The 23,173-nt window shown below is 42.3% G+C and overlaps 1 protein-coding gene across 1 annotated transcript in view; it reads right to left on the reverse strand.

The window, feature by feature from the left end:
- Positions 1-8,644, reverse strand: part of LOC135912306 (zinc finger protein ZFP2-like) — a 58,472-nt gene extending 49,828 nt beyond the window's left edge. The window contains exon 1 of the mRNA XM_070520973.1: positions 8,049-8,644. Within this exon, the coding sequence (XP_070377074.1) occupies positions 8,049-8,151 (103 nt within the window). The 5' untranslated portion in view covers positions 8,152-8,644. The remainder of the gene's footprint in view (positions 1-8,048) is intronic.
- Between the last annotated feature and the right edge of the window lie 14,529 nt (positions 8,645-23,173).

The following is a 23,173-nucleotide window of genomic DNA, read 5'->3' on the forward strand; positions in this document are numbered from 1 at the left end:
GTCAAGGAGAATATAGCCACATTTCTGTGCATTTAAGAGAGGATTCTCTCTTTCTTCTAGTGCAATGCAAGCATTTTCCAATATTCATTTCCATGATCCTTTTCCATTTATCAGCAAAAGCAAAATGAAACTACAAAAAAATTCAAGCTAACTTGTCCACCATTTGGCCTGTGATTGACAATACCGCACACGCAAGCTATTCAATAGAGCTCTGAACAGAGCCCCACTACGCATATATTGCGTTCCCTGCATACAGCATTTACGTACAGCATTTGCAGTCTTTTTTTCTTTACCCTGATAATTACATATCAGTTGGTACAACAAAACATTATTTACGAGTTCTGTAGAATGATGGGTTAGCAAACGAACTGGCCATTACACCTGGCACAGAGAAGTGAACAGCACTGGTGGCAAAACGTAAGCATTCATATATATGTTACAACATAAATAAATCCTATGTTAAACTGCTACGTTGAGTAAATGAGAAAACAAATGGATGCTTTCAGAGAAGACATTGGGCAGCTTGTTTCCTCGTAAAGTCCAAGCAGCACAACTTCTTGTACGTTATGTAGGAGCCGTGGACACATCTGTAACAATACAGAGGTAACTGTCAAAGCAAGCATAAACACTAGCAAGACAGAAAAACTTTTCTCATTCTAGTGACAAACATATTTAGGCTGGCGACATGGTGCTACATTTAATATATGAGGATCTCGTATACCTACTGCAAACAATAATTCATGGATTCATGGCAAATAGACTTCAAAAGACTGGATTATGTTTTCGTAATGCAAGCCTATTGCTGTTTCAAACACAAATTTCAATCCACCCACAGTCTTGATCACCAACGCGTATTCCCCAGACACTAAGTGCCTACTACTCCTGGCAATGCTGATTCAGCTGAACAAAAGTTTCATTGGTTAGCACTGGTGAAGAATCTTCTACAGCCACTGAAGGCAATATCGATATCCCATTCCTTAGGAGCCACACTGGTACTCAAAGAAGAATAAACTGCTGTGACTGAGCTTGCAGCCTGCACAAAAACACTTATCCATGTCACTGTTATTCAATTTTATTTCTGTCAGGACTTCTGATTTATTTTGTATGTCAAAAACTTGCATTTAGAAAGATAACTTGTAATGTTGAAATGCAGGAGAGTACAGCACCACTTGCAGCCTATGCAAAAGCTTCTTGTATTAGCTGGTATTAACTTTCACACTATGCTTGTTAAAAGATGCTCTGTATGCATCACAAGACCACACATGAATTACTTTGCACGGCCAAAGCACGGCACAATGTGATGCACAGCATGTCCAAACATGTACAGGTGTTACTATCACAACGTGGGAAAGCTAGTCATGAGGACACGCCTGTAGCATAGGGAGTGATGAAATATACATGTTTACACACAACAAAATCCCTGGCAAAGCTCTCCAATTCACGCAGATCGCAACATTGCTACAGTATGTTTTATTGGCTCGGGCCTAACTTAAATGCACCACATCTGTTATTTGTTCCACTTGACCATATTCTATTAAAGTCTAGTGAGCATGCAACAGTTCTAAGCTGGTCAGAATACCCTAGCTGCGGCTCAAACCACTATTACTGATGATGCATTGCATGGTGTCTTTAAAATAGTTTATCACTATCGCTGCTACATCTAATTCTTGTTATCCAGCATGTATTTTCAATAGTGGTTTATTATGCTTATGACGATGTAAAACAGCTTCACCAATCGATGTGAGAGCATTTTTTCAGCCCAACTACCTCTAAACTTGCAATGACAACTTTAGTAAGCATGCCAGAAAATAAACCCAAAAGCCTTCTCATTGGCTCCATTTTGCTGACTAACATTTCCTTCAGAAAAGAACAGAGCGCACTAAGATAAGCAGCTTGAGTGTATATGAAATGCCTTCCAATCATAGTCCTACTCTTGAAATTGGTTGTCTACATGCAAGACCTCTCGTGTGGTTTCACATTCAGGCGTAAAAATATGCACCCACAAACGTTAAGAACTGCTTTTCTGAAAGGAGCATGGAGGCTGTATACAACAGAATCTCGATAAACAGACCCTTAAGAAACTGGAGAATGACGTTCCGGTTAGCAAGTGTACCGCTTACTGAGAAAGACAGGTGCAGTAACATTATGTCATAGGCTCTCTTAAACATGTTAGATATGTCAAGCATAAATATGTGAATATAGCGGCAAATCAATCCCATGGTTTGAACAAGGTAGACAACTACTGGATTGACTAGGCTATGATAGTTTGTTTTGAGGAGGCACAAATGACATATCAAAACATAGCTCTTACTACTTCAGCCAGTCGGCAAATAACATGCAGTCATATAGTTGAAATTCAAAGAATCGAATGACACACTGTTGGCCATCCATTTTTTAGGCCCGACTTGACACACCAGTATGCATTTTATGTTTTCCATGGTCAAAATATTCAACATTACTTAAGGTGGAGTGGACAAAGCAAACGAAAAAATGGCACTTCTCCCAGTCATGAATGTCTGAGAATTTCAAAATTATTGACAGATCCAGAAATGTTGCAGAGGCTCTATATATAGAGATAAGCCAATTTGGTAGCACTATGTGTAACATTACATGGACCACAAGTTAAGACCAGACTGAACAGTCCCCTTTTATATACCCTTAATTTAGGTTTCACCTCTGATGAATAAGTCACCAAGATCTTCAGTCAATTGTCGCAGGATGGCTCTCGCGATAACTGAATCCATAAATTGGATACATACTTTATTTACTTGTGTAATGCTCATGCTCATATTTCTCAAAGTTTTATTTAGTGCAGGCCATGCATGAGGCAGGTCTATTGCCACTCACTGCTGCCTAAAACTGTGATCACTACTATGAAAAATGATGCAAACCCAGGAGGCTGATTATGAACACATTTACAGTCATAGACCAATTGCCTGAACACTTACAGTCCCACAAATATTTCGAAATAATCAGGCACAAAGAAAAATACTAATTGCAACAGAAAGATTCATTAAGTTTTTTATGACATTTAAAGCACAGAAAGTTTGTTTACAAACATTCGCTGAGTGTTTGTTGTGCTGCATTAAGGTAAACTTTACTTGAAATGTTGCAATGCCCACTGCCGCAGGTGCATTTCAACTATACCATTTTCATCCATCATTAAGTCCGATTTGCACCATGGGTCGTCGTGAAGTACAGATACCGCAACACATGACCTTGACTCCACAACTCTATCAGTCTAGGCTGTGCTTTGCAAAAAAGATGGGAGCTTTATTCCTGCCCACATGTGAGCTTCCACCGTTCTGTCCGCAAAGCTCCCACAAGAACTTGGTTGGCTTTTGTGATAAATGTTGCCTGATTTTCCCCACAGAACCAAGCTCTGCTACACACCCGCAGCCGCTGCTTGAGCTTATGGACATACTCTTCTGTGACGCTTAGTAAAACAATTATTTCCAAAATTTTGCACTCCAAATTAGGTGTAGGGGCCTTACACAATACTGCAATTGTGCAGTTAAAAGTCAAATCGCTATGAAATATTTTGTGTTTCCTGGACTGGAGCATCCATTTGAGTTCTGTAACATTTTTTAAAGATAGAAATGCAAGTCAAATGTCACTGCCTGGACAGGGCACTGAAAAGGAGTCAATGCTGACACGTGAATTCTGGCTCCCTTATTCATATTTTATATTCAGTAAAGATTAAATTGTTAACACTTGCTTAAAACAAATTATCCCGCATATAAGGAGCCATTTCTGAGGAAGCCGTGCCGTATAGAGTTTTCGATTTCTCTGATAAACCAGATTCATCGGGTTATAGTGCTTTAGCCAGTTGTTAGCAGTTCTGGCACATTTCTTCTGAAATGATTGACATTGTGCTTGCCTGAGCGCAAGCCTTTTTTTTTCCTTGTGTTTATATTATGATAATCAGAAAAGTTGCTTTAAAAAGAAATACAGAACTTAATGCAATCAAAGATAGTATAATATGTTTCTAAATTTAAATAGAGTATGACATGAAACAGCATTTAAAATATTTTTAAGCCCCTAAACAACATTAAGAAATTATGCAGATGATAGTGGGGCTTAGTAAAATGCCAACATGACTTTCTTGAATATGACCACAGATGGTGCAGTGTCATATTATGACTTTTATTCTGAACAGACAACTACTTGTCGTCCTATGGCACTCACAATAGGAAGCAGATATCTTCCACTGAGGTCCTTCATTGCCTACTACTTCAATGGTACATACAGTATGTGGTGCCTTTACTGCACATGGATTTTTGTAGTTTGACTAGCAGTATACACCTACTAGTAACGTACAGCTACACACTCATTAAAATGCACTAAAAGACAGTACACTCATTGTATGGCATAAAAAAAAAACAATCAAAAAGGCCTATCTCTTGGGCCACTCCAAAGTTATACAACAGAGACCGGAATGAAGCACATTATGGTTGCTAGAAACAGAGCATAAGCAACATACATTCAAGACATATTAACTCAAGTACATGAAACATTTTTACAAAACCAACATAAACATTACAGACCTCCTAAACATTAAAAAGATTAGATTTGGGAGTGATACTAAGTACACTGTTCAGTACTATGGTAATGACAATGAATATCCCTAATGTGCAAAGTGAAAAAAAAAATGCAATTCAAGGAACCAATGCAGGCTGGAATGAAGCACATGATGGTTGTTTTATAAGAGCCACACATTCATGGGCACATTAACACAAGAAAAGTATATGAAACATGTTTACAAATCAAACATAAACATTGACCTCCCAAACATATAAAAGTTGCAATAGAGAGTGACACTAGATACATCGTTCAGTACCACGGTAATGACAATTAATATCACTAATGTGCAAAGTGAAAACAAATGCAGATCAAGGAACTAAGTTAGCAATTGGGAAATAATACACAATGCAAGAAAGTATCATACTTGAAGCCAGATAACACAGTCTTTTGATGGATCCAGAAACATCCCACCTTTGTGCTGTAGCCGCGACCCCTTGGATTCACTAAATCACTTTTTATTAAGGCCATAAAATTCAAGACAACAAATGCAAAACCATGCACTCCTAAGATGCCAGCACAATAGTGTAACAATAACTGCAATGTCAAAGGACACTGAAGAGAACCACTATATCTGATCACATCTACCATGACAAATCACCCTGACTTCTCATTCATGATAATAATTTGAACAAACCGCTATTTCAGGTAATTCAATGTAAACTAATCAAAGAAGGAAATGCACTTCGCGGTGTGACAATTGCAAGTGGAAACAACAGGTATGTTTCAGTGTTTCTTGCACCTGTTACTTGGCCAAATTAGCATATGGTCTAGCCAGCACAATTTTAGGAACCGATCCCCACTTGTCCTGCTAAGTATCTGCCAAACCATTGACGATTAAACAAGCAAAGCATCCGCACTACAAGTGCTCTTTCTTGCTCGTGTGCCATTCGTAAGAAAGTTCCAAGGAGTAGGTGTAAAAATTTCTCTCGTAAACAACTTTTTCTATAAGCTTTCTCAACCAGGCAAAAAAAAAATTATAGTTCATAAAAGCTTATCAGGTCAAATAGAAAGCTATAAGACTATGAAGGACACTATGCAAGTGTGCTATGTGTTATTGCATGAGGACTGAAAGCAAGGTGGTTTAGAGGGCGTAACTAGATTATGTTCACTAGTGTTCCTGTATATGCTCCTGCAGGGAGCAGAGTTGAGCATACCTTTTCCGGCGCCGCTCGCACCGCCATTGACCGAGCGCGAAAAATGACGTCAAATGATCCGCGCCGCTGTGAAGTCAACTTTATGGGCGCATCGCCGACTTATGCGAACTCGTCGTTTCCGTGAGTGCCATCGCCATTGCTATCAGTGGACCGTTGATCGTGCGTTGAAAGGAGCAGCTGCGGGTTTCAGGTACGGTATTCGACGATGTGAAGTCAAGAACCTTGGTGAAGTGATACGAAACACATCGTACTGGCACTTGTATTCCAGTATGACGGGGTGCAGCACACCACACTGCACAAACTGCACGGAATTCAGCCATAGGAGTAAATGCTTAAGCCAAGCAAACTAGCTGGAGGCACACTGATACTATAGTGAGAGTGTTGTTGCTAACAAGTCTGGGCTTCTTGACTTTGAACGCACCCTTCAGAGTTTAAAATTGAAATACATAATATGTACCTCTCTCGTCAACCGCAATTTCTGAAGAGCTAGGAGATCTTTGCAGAAAGCACACAAGGGAACAAGGACAAAACGGTTGCTAAGTTGGCATAAGCATATTTAGCTCTCTAGCTGTAATAATTGTTATATATTCCTTCTCCGTGTGAAGTTTTGAGAACAGTAAAATTGATTCTAGTCAATTTATTGTCTTGAAGTGCATAGGCTTATTTATTTTGTTAACTAATTGCTACCATAGAAGCTAAGCCGCAATTGTATGTGTGCTAGCTTGTGAGCATCATGTATAAGCCAGTGGAACAAAACTTCGTTGTTCAATTGAACACGCTAGAAATCTACGTTGTGCTTCGGTGAATGCTGTTTCCTGTGTGCGGGAGTGGAGTGAATGCACTGTTCAATGACGTAAAATTTCCTTGCCTCTGATGCGATAGGTCACAAAGCTTTGTAACTTGGCTTTTTGGCCAAAGCCTGCTGCAGTGATTTCGTTAATTTGATACAGTGTCTTCAACTACTGGCTTTTCTCCGAGTGGTAAGAGATCAAGAAAAATGTGTTGTCAGATTACAGTCTGCGCTGTGTGAATAATTACTCTGCAAGTTTGCCATCTTGATGTGATTAGTGCAATAAAAATAACCTGTTGCTACTCTTAATAGCTTATTGCCTTTCCAGTTTCTTTGAATTCTGCCCCCAAGGTTCCAAGAACCAGCACACTTGGCCTGCTGCCAGCAGCCGTTCATGCATTCCCTTGTATGAAATAAATTTGATAGAGACGCTCTTGCATCTTGAATCTTTTTCTACTTGCAGATTTGCTGCTCTATATAGCTGATTAGTCTGCGGTGTGAATGAATCGTAAAAGTAAGCTTTGCTTAAAATGTGCGCATGTGAACATTTGAAATGCGCTTAAATCTGTGTCTGCACCGCATGTATCGAAAACGTGCAGCTGTTGTGAACTATGGTTAGTGACAAATGACGCTCTGTTAACGGTCACTGACATAACTGCAGGCACGATAGCTCTCTTGGTGACGGTCATTAATCGGCTGGTTTCGGCAGCCAAAATGCGTGAAGTGTCCACCTTACGTGTGTGAAGTTCTAAACACTCTTTAAAACATCTTTCCGCCCATGATAAGACAACTTCATATGCATGCTGAAAATCATTGCACCGCCTTTTGTGGCAACGTACTGCGCGTTTGCGAGCGAACTTTGGAGCAGTTCGAGCCACGGGTTTATCTTATTTTCGGGAATCGAAGGCGGTCCTACCCCCTATTTGTACGTTCATGTATGTTTGTATATGCGTGTTTACATAGGTACATACAAAGTTTCGGTTGGTTGGAAGTCCACCCCCTCCAACTGCACGAATGACTTGTTCGAGCGTAGCCTGTATTAAGAAGTGCCCTTTTATGCTAAGCGCCTGCGAACAAATGGAGGTTGTAGCTCGTGACCACTAGAGAAAAAGGCGGAACACCGCGCGACATTTGGCTCCTGCACGCGCGGGGAGTGGCTTCGCTGCAGAGCTGGATCACGACGGCGGACCTATGCGCAACTCTGCTCCCTGCGGGAGCGTATACAGGAACACTAATGTTCACACTGTAAGCCTGGGTTTACCCATTACGCACAGACAAAACATATAAAGTACACATATACTCAGGCCATAGCCAAATAAATCTTTATAATGACAAATTAAATCTATGAGGTGTCTTAGAAGAAACACCTCTACAGTATAAAACCTGAGCCTTGACCTTCATTCTACTCAACAGGAAAAAAAGGCGGTTTACAAGACAGGTTAGGCAGATAAAGAAGTATTCTTCATGGCTCGGTTCCAAATATAAGCTGCCAGCACATGCACTGATATAATGTATCACACCTGTTTGGCAGGCTGCAGAGAGAATGTCTGTGGCAGCAAGTTTTGAGGCAGGCCGTGCCCTGGTAGTTATTGCAACTCTAGCTGTGGCTTCAGCTATGGTCATGGTTGTGGTCCTGCTTGTCACCTTTGCCAAAGCTGTGTATGCAGCTGTGGAAGCTTGGTGGGCATGCACTTGGGCTCTTTGAACGAGCCACAGTGCTCAGACATGGTCTGGAAGCTGCAAAAGCATTGGCTGTACCTGCGTGAAACATGATGACGTAACTCGCAGCTCCTGCCACTGTCGGGCCTGAATCGCGCGTGCTGTCGCTTTCCGTGTCATCCTTATCACTATCCCTAGGCGACACTTCAGCAAAACAGAGGCAACGATGGCGAAAAGTCGAACCTCGCAGCCGACATCTGTTCGCGGTCGCAGCAGCACTGCCGAGCAACTTCTTCACATTCTAAATGCCAGACACCGTAGTCTTGTCTTGTGGCCTCGAGAGTGGCGCGTACCCACTATGGGGGATTGGCCAAGAAGCAGGCGGTTTTCCGTATGGTTAGAAGTAGAGACAATCTAGATTTGTATAGTGGAGCGTGGGACGATAGTACTGTAAATTAGAAGTTTAATTGATTACCGTAGTCAACAGTAGACCCATGTCGCGCGTGTCAGCGCCGACTTCTTCGTGTCACGTTCGACAGCACGAACGATGTCTAATTTTTCTTCTATGCTGAGCACCCGGCGTCTTTTATATCCGAGCTTCGACATGACGCGCGAGTCCTCTAAAACACCACAGAACAAATATCCTTATACGACGCCACAACGCCGACGTCCTCAGCTATAGAATCTCTCGGCTCCACGGAGTGCTCGGCTCTCTGGGACGGCGCCGAAGTGATGTTGATGTTGATGTGGCTTCACGCGCAAACGCACAGGACGCTTGGAGGCCGTTGTTCAGATCTCTGAGGCTTGTTGTTCTGCCGGGCCGCCCGATGGAGACGAAGCACCGCCGTGCTTGTGCGACGAAAAGTGAAAACACTACGTGTTAACCGACACGTATGCAATAAGCTGGTACGGTTTATGCGGATACAAAACACATTATGTTCAATGGCCGCTGAGTCGGGGATTTGACTTTACTTCAAAAACAAAACTACAGTTTAAGCAGGTAAGGTTTAACGAGGTTATATATAGTTTCTCACTACATCACCTAGAGGGAAATCTGGCGCTGCTGCGCTGTGGTATGTAAAGCCCCTCAATCTCCAAAAGTAGCGCCATTCACTTCTCTCCTCCTCCGCTCGGCGCGGCCTCGACGGTGGCGCCGCCGGCAGTGGGCCTGCCGTAGCAGACGACGGCTAACACGCTACGGGAGGAAATCCGCGGAAAAGTTCGTTCGAGTCCTGCGGAGCAGTTTTTTCAATCTAGATCTTGCTTTGTCAGTCGGTAACTGGCCTTAAGAATGTCGTGTCGGATTTGCGGAAGAAATAGAGAAAATCACCATTATTCAAGGCGTATTTAAGGCGTAAAGCGCGCGCACGTTGAAAGTTCGTGTTGCTGAAACACGACACAAGCACGCGGTGTGCTCAGACGCGCGAGTAATTACCAGAGTTTCAGGTTTTGACAGCGCGAAAGTATGTGCACGTGGTTTCGTAGGTTAATTTACGTACCTGCAGGATGCTTTTGTTCGGCCGGCGCGTGAGAGATTCCGACTGTCTGCGGTCAGCAATGCCTGGCAGCAGGGCCGTTTCTGTTCCGCGCCTTTTACAGATGTACGTAGCTCATGCACAGGTTGTGGTGGCCATGAGCAACGTTTTCACACATAGGCGGTATAGATAATTTTAACAACTTACCAGCATATGAAATCGTTATTTATTTATTACAGTGCAAATGGTTAGAATTTGATAGAAAAGAAAGAAGGAACTTGATGGGACAACTGGAAAGGGGTTCAGAAAATAATTATCCCCCTCCCTCATTGGCACCAGCAACACTTTTGTTGAAGTGCTAATTTTATCTCTGTATACTACGTGCGTCTGTATTCTTTTGCGTTGTAAGTTTTCACAAGGAAGCAGTGTTGCGTTAACTGGAACAGTCAAGGCACACAAGACAGAAGAAAAGTTGATTCTTGGGTTTTACATCCCAACACCACAATCTCATAAGGCACGCCATAATGGGGGCTCTGGATTAATTTTTTTTGCAGCTGGGGTTCTTTAACGCACCCCCAATGCACTGGACACGGGCCCGTTTTGACACGGGCGTCAAAAGAAGAGGTTGGAGGAGCCGTGTCACTTAACAAAGCCGCGCGTTCTTTGCCACTTGCTCGAAGTCAGCCCGCCCGATCTTGTGAATCCACACTTTTCTTCGTTTTGCGTTGCGCCCGGCGGATGGTAAAATAAAAAGCTTTTTGCCGTCACTGGGTCTGTTGTGGCAACCGTAGGCGCAGCAGCACGGCATCGCAATTAAGCACTCGGCCCTAACACATTGGCCCTAACACACTGTATAAAACTACCGCGCTCCTTCAAACCGCCTGCCGTACTTCGTCGCGGAGGCCCAAAAATGGGGGTCGCAGGCCCAAGATTGGGGGTCGCAGCGCGCTGGAAAGAAAAGATATACAAAAGCGCGGCGCCTGCTCTGCGCCGGAAAGAAAAAAATATACAAAAGCGCGGGGCCCGCTTTCACGTGACACAGATTGGCCAATGGGGGAGCGGAGGAGGCTGGGGCGACAGGAGGAGTGGAGGAGGAAGCGCCTGGGTGAGCGGGGTGGCGGAAAGATCTAAGAATGGCGCTACTTTTGGAAAATTGAGGGGCTTTAGTGGTATGCATGGGAATGCCGGTATATATATATATATATATATAAGCACGTGCGCGTGAGCGCACGCTGTACTGGTCAACGTTACTAGATCAAGTAGCGATGGTACTGGTCACCGGCCTATGAGGAGCCCCCACCACTGCACTGAACGGAGTTAAAGCCCTAGCACTGCTATGGTAGAGCAATTGGTTCTTTATTATATGAGTAGAGCCCCTCCCTCCGCTCTCAACGAAAATATTTTAACAGCCATGTTGATCTGCTTGACCCCGACATCGTCACGGCCATGAAAGATGGGATGAAGGTGAAAATTGACAAAAGCAGCACCGGTAAAGAGCCTGGAGAATAACCAAGATTTCGCAGCTGACCTTCCCGCGAACCTCTTTGTGGTATTATTGTCAGCATCAATTGTACAGTTCATTGAACTAAGTGTGTCAGAAAAATTTTGTGAGTAAATTCACCAAGTATTGTTTGAATTCACTCTAAATAAAGATTTTCTTTAGCCGAATGTGCATAGACTACTTTTAACGAGCTGTATCATATGCAATCTTTATAACGGAGTGACCTGTATAACGAAAAGCTATAGTCCCAAGCACCACGTTATGAAGTCCTGTTTGACTGTAATATAACAAAGCTAAGCAGCAGAAAGGTGAACTTCTGAACCGACATACGCCACTTTTAGTTAAACTCGGCACTCTTGTTATTACAAGACATAGTAATTACAAGGTTGATTGCCCTAGGACAAATACAAAAGAAGTTATGCATGTCCCATTGAGCAAATGAGTATGTAACTTTAGGAAAACTGCCATTTTAAAAATGAGAAAGATTGATAAAAATGTTTTGAATAAAAATGTTATGGACTCCCCATATTGCCGTATAGAATTAGCTGCTTGAAATTTTATGCCTTCTTTTGTAGAAACTGTACGTATCACTTCAAAACTAAGATTTTTTTTTTTTGCTACAACGATAACAAAGAAATCAAACATAATAAATCTATACTTGTTTTTGTAAGGCAATTTAGATAGTAGGATGTCCATAGTCTTGCTGCTCACAAATTTTCAGCCTAGAAACAAATTACAAACTGTTGTCGCCTTTGTGGTTTTGAAACCATGTATATATAGTTTTCCTAAAAGTGCAAATTGGCTAAAAAACGTGAAATTGGAAAAAAATTATGCAATGGTCGATCTCAACACATGCCAAAATGCATGCAAATGCAGGGTAAAATGGCAAATTTTCTTCTCTTTTATAGTGCACCAAACTTTGCGATGTGCTCCTTTATATGCTCATGAAACCCAGAACATGCAAAATTAGAAGATGTGTATTTCTGAAGAAAATCTGGATTTTAGTCCCGCACCTGCGCACCATAAATTCTATCTGGGAGTGGCATATGATCAATCATGCTAATATTACCAGACAAAGTACTATCGTAATTAGTGGGCGCCTGCAGTGCCAGCAAATGAAAGAATGCTCCAAGAAATTTTTGTGAGAACAGGCTCTGATCTTTCAGTGACATCAATTGCCAAATATTCAACTTCTCATGAAAGCTGGTATACAAGTAGAACAGACTTTATAAACTTTCCAGCTGTTACATGAACGGCTAGTATAAGCTGCTGATCTTTAAATAAGTGAAAAATCACCCTTTTATCCAACATATGAATTAGTCTTGACGAGAGGCAAACCGTATTTATAACTAAGAGGTGCTTCCAAATATTCTAGTTATAATTTCACTGCAAATGTCACACGGAAAGCAGACACAGGAAGACTTTCTTAAGAAGCAGTTTGTGCAAACTGACTGGCTACATCACAACAAAAAAATGGGCCACAATGAAGTGATCCACGGTCATTAAATACAGCACTGATGCCTATCCTTGAAAAACAAATGCAAACACTGACACTACAAGTAAGTACTACTTTGTTTGCATGTACATCGAGGTGCCACTTAGCAGCTCTTAAAAGTAAATCACACTTAACAGACTAAAGCTGAACAAGTATTTTCATAGCATTTCACTTGCAGGTGCCGTTATGCGTGCACTGACTGCAGCATATGTGAAATGTCCTTCATTTTCAGGTTTAACATTTTTTTTTTGAAATTCCTAAGGTAGAAATCAGATGTTATCTTTAAAGAGAAAAACTGGGGAGAAACTGTGGGTTTTATCTTGCAGCCAAAAGTTTTGGATTATTCTGGTAACGATTAACACAAGCAATGATCTCCCCTTTTGTACAAAAATATTATATTTAATGAAGCGAAATCACTCACGTGATTGTGTAATGGTAAATAAAGCGGCTCACTAATTATGTTACAAATTCATCTCTACACATCCGTGTTGTCAGATATTATTAATACATTTAAACGAAATCCAATTACAAAAAGCAACAGAGATGGGATTAGTGAGCCCTCCTTTACTTTGTCCTCTGCACTTTTTTTTACAGAGAAAGAAAAGTACAAAAAGCAGTACACACGAGCATGCTTCACAGGAGGTGTGACGTTTTTCGTTATCCCACAAGCCCTTGTTCATGAGCACTATCATAGGCAGAACATTTCTGTGTGTAGACGTTACTTGTTCAGCCTGTTGCCCTTGTCTGTAGTCTGATTTTACTGGTTCTCAGTATATGTTCTTGAAACAACATTGCTGTACCGTACTATTTCGCGTACAACACGCACCAAAAATTTAACAGAAAGTTGGCCTGCGAATTACATGCAAATTTTGACTTGAGGTGTGGCTTTACGGCACTGTTGCTCCTGCTGCCGCGAAGCCATACTTAAAGGCAGCGCGAAGCCCCAACTCAAGGCAAGGTTTTCGGCCATTCAAAGTTTCGTTATTTCCTTGGTAAACTCACCCTCTCCCCACCCCTGGTGTTGAAGCTCTCTTCTCCCTTCATTTTCTTTAGGAGTAGCAATTTTGCGTTTAGTAGTTAGGAAATACTGCACGCAGCACGGGTGAACTAGCTCGGATCACGATGAGCTGAGCTTGATGACTGCCCTTTAAAGCGCAGGAGACGCTGAAGATTATCGGCATCCCTTAAGAGGAAGTAGGCAGGCGGGTGGGGGGAGGGGGGGGGCAAACAGAGTCGATGGCGGAAGATACAACGTGGGTGAGTCAATCGTGCGTCCATGAATTGTCATGGGCTATATGCAAGGATTTCTTTCCCCTGTCTGCTTAAGTGGCCGCGCAAGTTATACATGGTTGCGGGTTATAGGCCAGAAAATACGACATTACCAACTAGACGAATCAGAAGTCATTCTCTAAATGTAACGTAGTTGGGTAAACATCCTCTCAACGTCACAGGTACCGTTCGCAATGCAGAACAATGTCAGCAGTGCATTAATTTGCTTCCTAGCGCATAACAACCATTTACATGCGTCCTTTGTCTGAAACATCCAATGCAATATGCCAATGTTCTACTCATGTAAACGGAGGTGCTAAGAAAATAAAACAAGAAGCTTTTGTTCCCTCAGTGCCAGCGAGTCCGCTGATCAAATATTTTCCCATATATGCCGGTTTTCGCTTGAATGTTAAGAGACAATGTGGTGCATGCTATATTCATATGATACTAATATAGGAATTATTGATATATCTTGACCATTTGCTAGCAAAACGCGGGCAGCATTCATTAGTTTTTTAACACCTGCACTTATTATTATTCTTTACGAAAAGTAAACTTCGGGGAGAAATCGGGCTTAACCGGATTTTCAGGGTGTAAAAACGTTTACCAGAAAACCAAGGACCCTACATATGTGTAACGTTTCACACCCGTGACATAACTAAACATCACCGGTGGCTTCTCAAGACATCTATAGTTCCGACTTGCTCATGTCCTAGCCTTGGTGTGCAAATACTAACCAGTTTTATAGGGTTAGCTTACGCTCGACCACAGGTCTGATGATGCACGTCTTAAGGTACAGAACAGACTGAGCTTAAACTATGCACTGCAGCTGGTGAACAGTTTGACAACATTACAACTGCCATAATGTACTAGCCTGTACTAAGACATGTCACATGTCAACATGTGTAACATGTCAGTTTAGCTGTATTATTAAACAAGAGGTTGTTATGACAACATAAGCACTTGTTCAAGGAAGCACTGAAATTACATCAAATGTGAACTCTAACTTCGATATGATGACAAGTTTGTAAGGAACAGAAAAAATTTGGCACACACAACTGTTACCTAATCTGAATTGCATGCATTTCATTGCTGGCTTCTTACATTATGTGTAACTTAAAGAAACTTATTTTCACAGTTATGAACATATTTTAGGTCAATCTTCATTCGAGGTAAAAAGTGAGCCTTCGATATGCTGGCATAGCTGTGAAATAACATATGAAGGCACTTTCTAAGAAATTGTGATATACAATAGATTCCACGTCCCTCTAGGTAACCTTACAAGAGGTATTTAAGGTTGAAGGAGCCAGATGGCTCTCAAAGCAGTTTTGGGATCACATCCTCCCATATAAAAATTTATCAATTGGTCAATCTACAAAGAAAGCTGCAAGCACCAGACTGTTAGGGCTTCTTCCTTGCATGACAGGACTTGTGGCCAGAGAGGCTGTTTCCCTGCGAAAGGAATGCGCTGCAGTGAACACACAAAAGGGGACGCTCTCCCCTGTGCCAGTGCATATGCCGTGTCTGGTTGTTACTCTGAGTGTATATGCCTCAGGGTACAGGGGGCACTTGAAGGGGCGCTCGCCTGTATGTGTGTGCAGGTGAGTCCTCATGCAGGGCTTGCGCTCAGTCCTGTAAGGGCACAGCCGGCAGGAATGCAGCCCACCATGCACTGACACGAGAGATTGGTACTGCTCTAGGGACCCTGATGGCCAGAGACCCGCATAGTTGCAGTGAGCACAGGAAAGCAATGCGAACAATGTGTCATATATATTTGATGGAACTAATGCGCTAAACCTGGCAATGAAGAAGAATGAGACCACCTGTAATCAAAATGCATGATAAACTTGGACTAGCCAATCCCCGTATCGCTGCCTTGGCACCAGTGCACTAACGCAGTACACGTATCACACAAGTTCCTACTTCTCCATACATGTGCAACTATCCTGAATGCATACTAACTACAGCGGGCAACAATTATATGGGTCAGATTTGGCATGCAATTTAACATATCACATTAACATTATCACTTGCAGAAATAAAAATTTCCTATCCCTAACCTGCAAAGAAGCGCTTCCTTGTGTTTTGTTTTCTCGGATACCCAGTTCCCCATTATTGGTTTGATCACATGCAGCTTATTTGGCACTTCAATACCCGACTGCGTTTGCCAGTATTTACGCAACTCACGATGCATTAAAGGCTCTATATCTGTGGGGGGATAGCTATATGTTTCTATTTGTTTATTCAGAAACGTGGCACTTCCACACTTTTGTCTGCAGCTACATTGCCTTTTATGCCTGTATGGCCAGGTAACCAGCATACTATGGTCATTTGGTTGCCCATGTAACCTGAGCATAACAAGCTTTACAGTTAATTATAATCTGAATTTTGGTTTTCTAGACTTATCAGAGCTCTAACAACACGCAATAAGTCAGCGAGCACAATAGCTTTTGTAAGATTCATTTGCTTTATGTGTTTAACTGCCAAGAGAATTGTGTCTGCTTCCGCCGAAAAATACTTGCACATATATGGATGTACCGGATATTAAAAATGATGGTACTAGAACTCCATAAGCAACATCAGCTGGAGAACTAGAAGCATCTGTAAAAATTCAGTACAGGAATACTTCTCTTGAAGTTCAAGAAAGTATGAATGTATAAGGGCCTCTATTTCTACAAAAGAGGTCTCAATGGATAGTCTACTACTTCTAAGGAGGTGCAAGCCGAGTAGGAGCCATTAACACGTTCTCTAGAAGATGGACGCCTGTTCCTTCTGACAGTTCTATCAACCAGAGGGACAGAGCAGGCCTAGTGGCTAGGTACTCACGGAACAGCCTGACCGTGGACAAGTTGTGAATAATTGGATGGCATGGATGATCGATCTACATCTGATTTTACCTTCAAGGTGTAGGAAAAGCTTAACAATGTCCTTTAGAAGTAAAGACTATTTGCTAGATTCAACGTACAGGCTTTGTACAGGACTAGACCTGAAGGCGCCTGTAGCAATGCGGATATATAAGTGGTGGATAGGATTGTGCATCTTCAATACATAAGGCCTAGCAGAATTATAGACTATGGCTCCATAGTCAAGGTGTGATCATATAAATACTTTTGTACAAGCTTATGAGGCATCTACTGTCATTTCCCAGGACATGCACGACAAGAATTTGCACAGATTCATAGATTGAGACACTTTGCTTTAAGATTATTCAGGTGCAGGACAAAAGTTAACTTCCAGTCTAATAGGATACTACCCAATAATTTATGTTCACGGCATACAGAGTGTCGTTCTGCATTGAGATCTATCCCAGGGTCCAACGGTGTACCTCTCTTGTTTGAGAAGAGAATGCACATACTTGTTTTGAGGGTTTCATTTGACATAGTGCTCATGTGCTCACTTAGAAAAATTATTTAAGCCAAGCTATACTTGTTGCTCGTGGATACTAAGATTACATGACTTGTAACCTATTTGTAATGTCATCCACAAATACGGAATAAAACAACGTACGTGGGATGACACTACGCAGCGAGTTCATTTTGACAATAAATAAAGTACAGCTCAGCACACCACCTTGTGGTACACCAGTCTCCTGCGTAAATTGACAAGATAGGATGTTACCAATTCGTACACTGAATGTGCAGTTCGAGAGATAACTTTGAATCCCGTTCAGCAAGTTGCCTCGGACGCCCATTCCAGCCAGATCACGAAGGATACCGAAATGCCAAGTGATGTCATATGCATTTTCCATGTCTGAAAATACTGTTAAGAAGAACTGTTTGTGCTCAAAGGCATCACAGATATTTGTCTTTATGTGGACAAGGTGATCTACCATGGATGTATCTTCCCTGAAACTACACTGTAAGAAATTTAGTGTTTTGTTGCTGTCGAGAAAATGGATCAGGTGCCAGTTAGTCATTTTCTCAAAGAGTTTGCATAGGGCTATATGCCTATAACTGATGGCCGAAGTCAGGTCCTTGCCCTCTTTGAGAATAGGAATTATTATTGCCTCCTTCCAGGTAGCCAGGATTTACCCACCACAAAATGTGGAGTTAAAAATTGAGAGAAGTTTTCTCTGGGTTTGAGTGTTTAAGTGTTTGATCACGCCAAAGTATTCATTTGGTTCATGGAGCTGAATCCTCGCAGAAGTTAAGTGAATCCTGAAACTTGACCATGTTGAATGGCTGATCATATGGTTCAGTCTGTCTGCTTTTTCAACCGAGAGACAGTTGTTCTGCATCTTGACGATATCTTAAGAATGTCTACGGGTTGAGGGAAGAACTGCAAATATATTCAAAATGTGTACCTAGACCATGAGCTTGTTCTTCGAGTGTGTCTTCTAGGGTATTTACCAAAGGTAGAGGCTGAGCTTGCCGGCCTTTTAATTTGTTGACTCTGTTCCAGGCTTTTCCCTCATCTCTATAAGAATTTATACTACAGATGCCTTTTTGCCAGCTGTCCCTTTTGGCACAGCGGTGCATTCTTCCACTTTGAGCCTTTATCTTGCTAAATCTGATAAGGTTTTGTGTTGTTGGTGAGTCATGAAGGCGACTCCAAGCCTTATTTTGCTTTTTGCATGCTTCAATACACTTGTCATTCCACCTGGGAGCACAAGCTGTTGAAGGTGATCCATTCATTTCTGGGATAAATATTGACACTGCATCGATTAGAAATGCTGTTATGCCACTGCGTCATCAATATTGAGTGTACAGATGTCATCCAAGGTCAAATATGTGAGCTCTCCGTATCACTTTCAATTGGCTGAGTCGACCTTCCACCTGGGAGCATGTGGAGTGCATTTATCCTGTTTTGTACGGTTCAAAACAATCAGGAAGTGGTCACTTCCATATGGGTTCCCAATAATACTCCCTTCCAGATAAGGCATAAGTGTACTTGACACTACGATTAGATCTACCGAGAAAAATAGTGTGTGTGCAAAGCCTGTAGAAAGTAATTTCCTTTTTATTAGGTAAGCAGGCACCTGAGGAGAAAAGGAAATTTTCTGTTATGTGCCCTCTCACATCACGAGAGACCCCCCCTATAGGGTACTATGCACAATAAGATCTCCTGCAACGACATAGGGCTCCAGAAGTTTATCCACATAGTTTTGGAATTCAGAAGAGTGTAGGCTTGGGCTGGTTGGTTATAAATAGTTACACTGGAAGCATAGCGCGGGAAGGACAACCGACAAAGACTAGATAGGGTTAGCGCTTGTCGTATCTAGTTTTTGCCGATCGTCCTTCCTGCGCTATGCTTCCAGTGTAACTAGTTCAGGAAGTCTGTTTTCAATAGTTGGGGACAAGGGAGGATATACATTAGGAACTAATTGATATTAACTTATAAAACAGCACAGCTTGAACTGCAACTGCCTCAAGGGGCGTTTGCAGCTGTAAATGCTGAGAGGCACCTCCCTTATCCGATACTATTGCAACACCGCTAGACGATGTGACAGTGTCGCTGCAGTCATTGCGGTAAATGTCGTATTTTTGGAGAAAGTTGTATGTGTAGATTTAAGGTGTGTTTCTTGAACACACACCACCTCTGGGTAAAACTTATGTAGGTGTTCTTCAATGCAATCAAGGTTCCGAAGCAGATCCCCTACATTACTTTGTAAAATTTCTGTATCCATGTTAAAAAGAAGTTAGTGCTGTGCGTTTAAAAAGGCAGGTTAAAGTCGCTTAGCTTACAGGGTCTTTCCCGGGCCCCGTATTAGGGTGGCTAGAACTAAGGTGGCTATACCCGCAATTAGTGGCTAGACCCGAAATTAGGGTGGCTAGACCCGCAATACGGGTAGGGTGGCTAGCCACCCTACCCGTATTGCGGGTTTTGTTTTTCCTGCCATGGTGCCTAGACTCGCGGCGGTCCATTGGTGCTGCCTGCGCCATCTGGCTAGGAGTAGCATCATCATCCATGGTAGGGTCCCTTGCCTCTTGAGGGGCGCTGGACGTCGCCTCTTGTGAGCGGTGCAGTCGTGAAGGCTTCGCCTCGAGAGATGTAGCTATGAAGCCTGCCAACGCGGAGGTCGATAGGCCCTGCTTCAGGGAGGGCAACGAAATAGTAGTGGCTGCTGTCACAAAGGGGGCTGGTGGTACTGTTGTGACCATATTCTTTGTGGGCCAAATGGATGCCGGAGTCTGCAGCGGTGCTGCCTCCTTTCACACCTAGCATACCTTGCGGTGCGAGGAAATGTCACGTGCATTCATGCTTCCTGGAAGGAATGTATTTCCTCTACTTTGAGTGTGACTATATCTTATTCTTTCTGCCATGTGGGGCAAGCTCTAGAGTAAGCTTTTTGTCCACCGTCACAGATCAGGCAGAGGAGTGGGCCATTACAAACATCTGAGAGGTGATCATGAACACTGCACTTCACAAAGGTTTGTCGACCCTGGCAATCGTGACCATACCTTAGACATTTCAAACATTTCCGAGGGTGTGGAATATATGGTCTGACTTAGACTTTCATTTACCTTGTTTCAAACATTTCTGGCAGCACACTGGTTGCACAGGTGACGATCACGTTTAGTTGTGTTTTCCCGTTAAATTATGATTCTTTTTACAACGGTAGTGTTCTGTTCCTTCCAACCCTCTAGGAGCTTTTCCTCGCTCAGGTTCAACAGGTCGTCTGAAATTACTCGCTCCACTTGTCTTCATGAGGCGATGTGGAGCCACTGTGGGGTTCACATCACTGATGGAGGCCAGATATGGGGGCTTGTAATGTTGTTTATTGCAGACGTCAAACAGGAGGCCGCCGCTCGCAATCTTTGTGATTTTGTAGCGAGGATTAATCGTTTCGGTGAGACATTTCTAAACAGTGAAAGGTGAAATCATTGTGACGGTTTTTCAGGGTTTTCACTATGAATGACATGAAATCTTGGGAAGGTTTTTTTTTTCATTGGCCAAAGACTGCAAGATTTCTTCAGTGCATCCTCTTTCGGTAAGAGGGGGATCAGGCACATGTGTGAAGGACAGTATATCCATAAATATGTACTTCATTTCAGTACGTATGCTAGCCATTCACCACCAAGTCCAAAAAGGGGATGCTACGCGATTCGAAGCAAATGCAGGTGCCAGCTGTACATGGCAACTATAACTTCATATAATATATCCAAGGTAGGATAAACGTGTCATTATCACCCTACATTATGTACACTGCAGGATGAAGGCCTTTCTTTGCAATCCCACTTACCCCTGTACTGCGCCAACTGATTCCATCTAGCACCTGCAAATTTTTTAATTTCATCACCCCACCTAGTCTTCTGCCGTCTTCGACTGCACGTCCCTCGTCTTGGCACCCATTCTGCTACCCTAATTGTCTGCTAGATATCTAACCTACACATTACGTGACCTTCCCAGCTTTGCTTTTTTTCTTAATGTCAATAATTATATTGGCTATTCCCATGTGCTCTTTTATCCACACCACTCTCTTCTCGTCTCTTAACGTTCCGTCTAATATTCCTCGTTCCATCGCTCTTTGTGCAGACCTTAACTTGTTTTCTAGTTTATTTGTCAGTCTGTTCATATAGTCTGTTCATATTAATCTTCAACCCCACTTTTCCACTTTCTCTGTTAAGGTCCTCAATCATTTGTTGTAACTCGTCCCCAGTGTTGCTGAATAGGACAATGTCATCTGCAAACCGAAAGCTGCCAAGATATTAGCCTGGTGATCCTTATTCCTAAGCCTTCCTAGTTTAATAGCTTGAATACTTCTTCCAAGCATGCAGTGAACAGCATTGAAGAGATAGTGTCTCCTTGTCTGACCCGTTTCTTTATAATTATCTTTCTATTTTTCTTGTGGAAAATTAAGATAGGTGTGGAATCTCTGTAGATATCTTCTGAGATATTTGGGCAAGCCTCCTGTACTTCTTGATTACATAATGCCTCTATGACTGCTGGTATCCCTACTCCATTAAACGCCTTTTTGTCATCTATGAAAGCTATAGAGAGAGGCGATTTCACTCTGTGGATTTCTCGATTTCCTGATTGATGACGTGGATGTGGCCCATTGTAGAATATCCCTTGCTGAAGCCAGCCTGTTCTTTTGGTTGACTAAATTCCACTGTTGCCCTTATTCTATTGAAAATTGCCTAGGGCAATATTTTATACAATACTGGAAGCAAGCTAACAGGCCTATAATTGTTCAATTCTTTATTGTTTCCCTTCCTGTAGATTACTATGTTGGCATTCTTCCATTTCTCTGGGACCCTTGTAGTCATGAGACAGTTCGTATATAGAGCCACAAGCTTTTAAAGCAGATCTCTCTTCCATGTTTGATTAAATCTACTGTTATTCCATCTTCTCCTGCTGCTTTTCTCCATTTCATGCCTTGCAAGGCCCTTTCAACTTCATCGCTAATTATAGAATGAGCCCCTGTAACCTGTTCATTACCACTTTTAATTGAGGTATCATGGCTGATTTGGGTACTACTGTACAGGGCAGTATAGAATTATTCCGCTTTTTTTTACTATATCTACGAAACTGATGATATTTACCTGCTTATATTGCAGTGTATACATCTTGGCCGGTCCTAGGCCAAGTTTACTTCTCACTGATTTCATGCTGCGTCTATTTTTTATTGCTTCCTCGGTCTTTCTTAAGTTATAATTTTCAATATCCGCTATTTTCTCATTGTTGATCAGCTTTAACACTTCTACAAATTCTACCTCATCTCTTGAGTTCGATACTTTCATTCTTTCTTGTTTCTGTAGGATAAACTACACCAGGCTAACCCTTGCTGCCTGGAAAATTGGAAGTAAAATTGAGTGTGTAGAAGACAGCAAAGATTGAAAATAAGACAGAAAAACTAAGACTGATGCAAGGACAGGAAAAAACAACTACCGATTTTCCTCAGGTGGTTCAGTCCAAGGGCGTTGTCTACTTGAAGCCGAGACCAAAGGGGTGTATTGCTTCTGCGAGGGGCCTTAAAGGTCCAAACACTCGGCATCGGCGACAACCATAGGATGCCCTTTATCCTGGACACAGCTAAACCATGCACAATTAAACGAAGAAGGGCCCAACCGCCATGTGCTCTGGTCCGTGGTGTCGCAACACACAAAACACCTGCTAACACATACGTGCCTGCAGGCTTTAAGCAGCTGAAAAATCTTAAGAAATTATGCAGTTGATATAGAGGCTTATTCAAATGTCAACATGACATTCTTGAAGATGTCCACAGATTATGCAGCATCATATTATGACTTTTATTCTCAAAAGACAAGTACTTGCCATCCTTTGTCAACTTACAATGGTATA

The sequence above is a fragment of the Dermacentor albipictus genome, chromosome 6 (assembly GCF_038994185.2).
Source record: "Dermacentor albipictus isolate Rhodes 1998 colony chromosome 6, USDA_Dalb.pri_finalv2, whole genome shotgun sequence".
Taxonomy (NCBI): Eukaryota; Metazoa; Arthropoda; class Arachnida; order Ixodida; family Ixodidae; genus Dermacentor; species Dermacentor albipictus.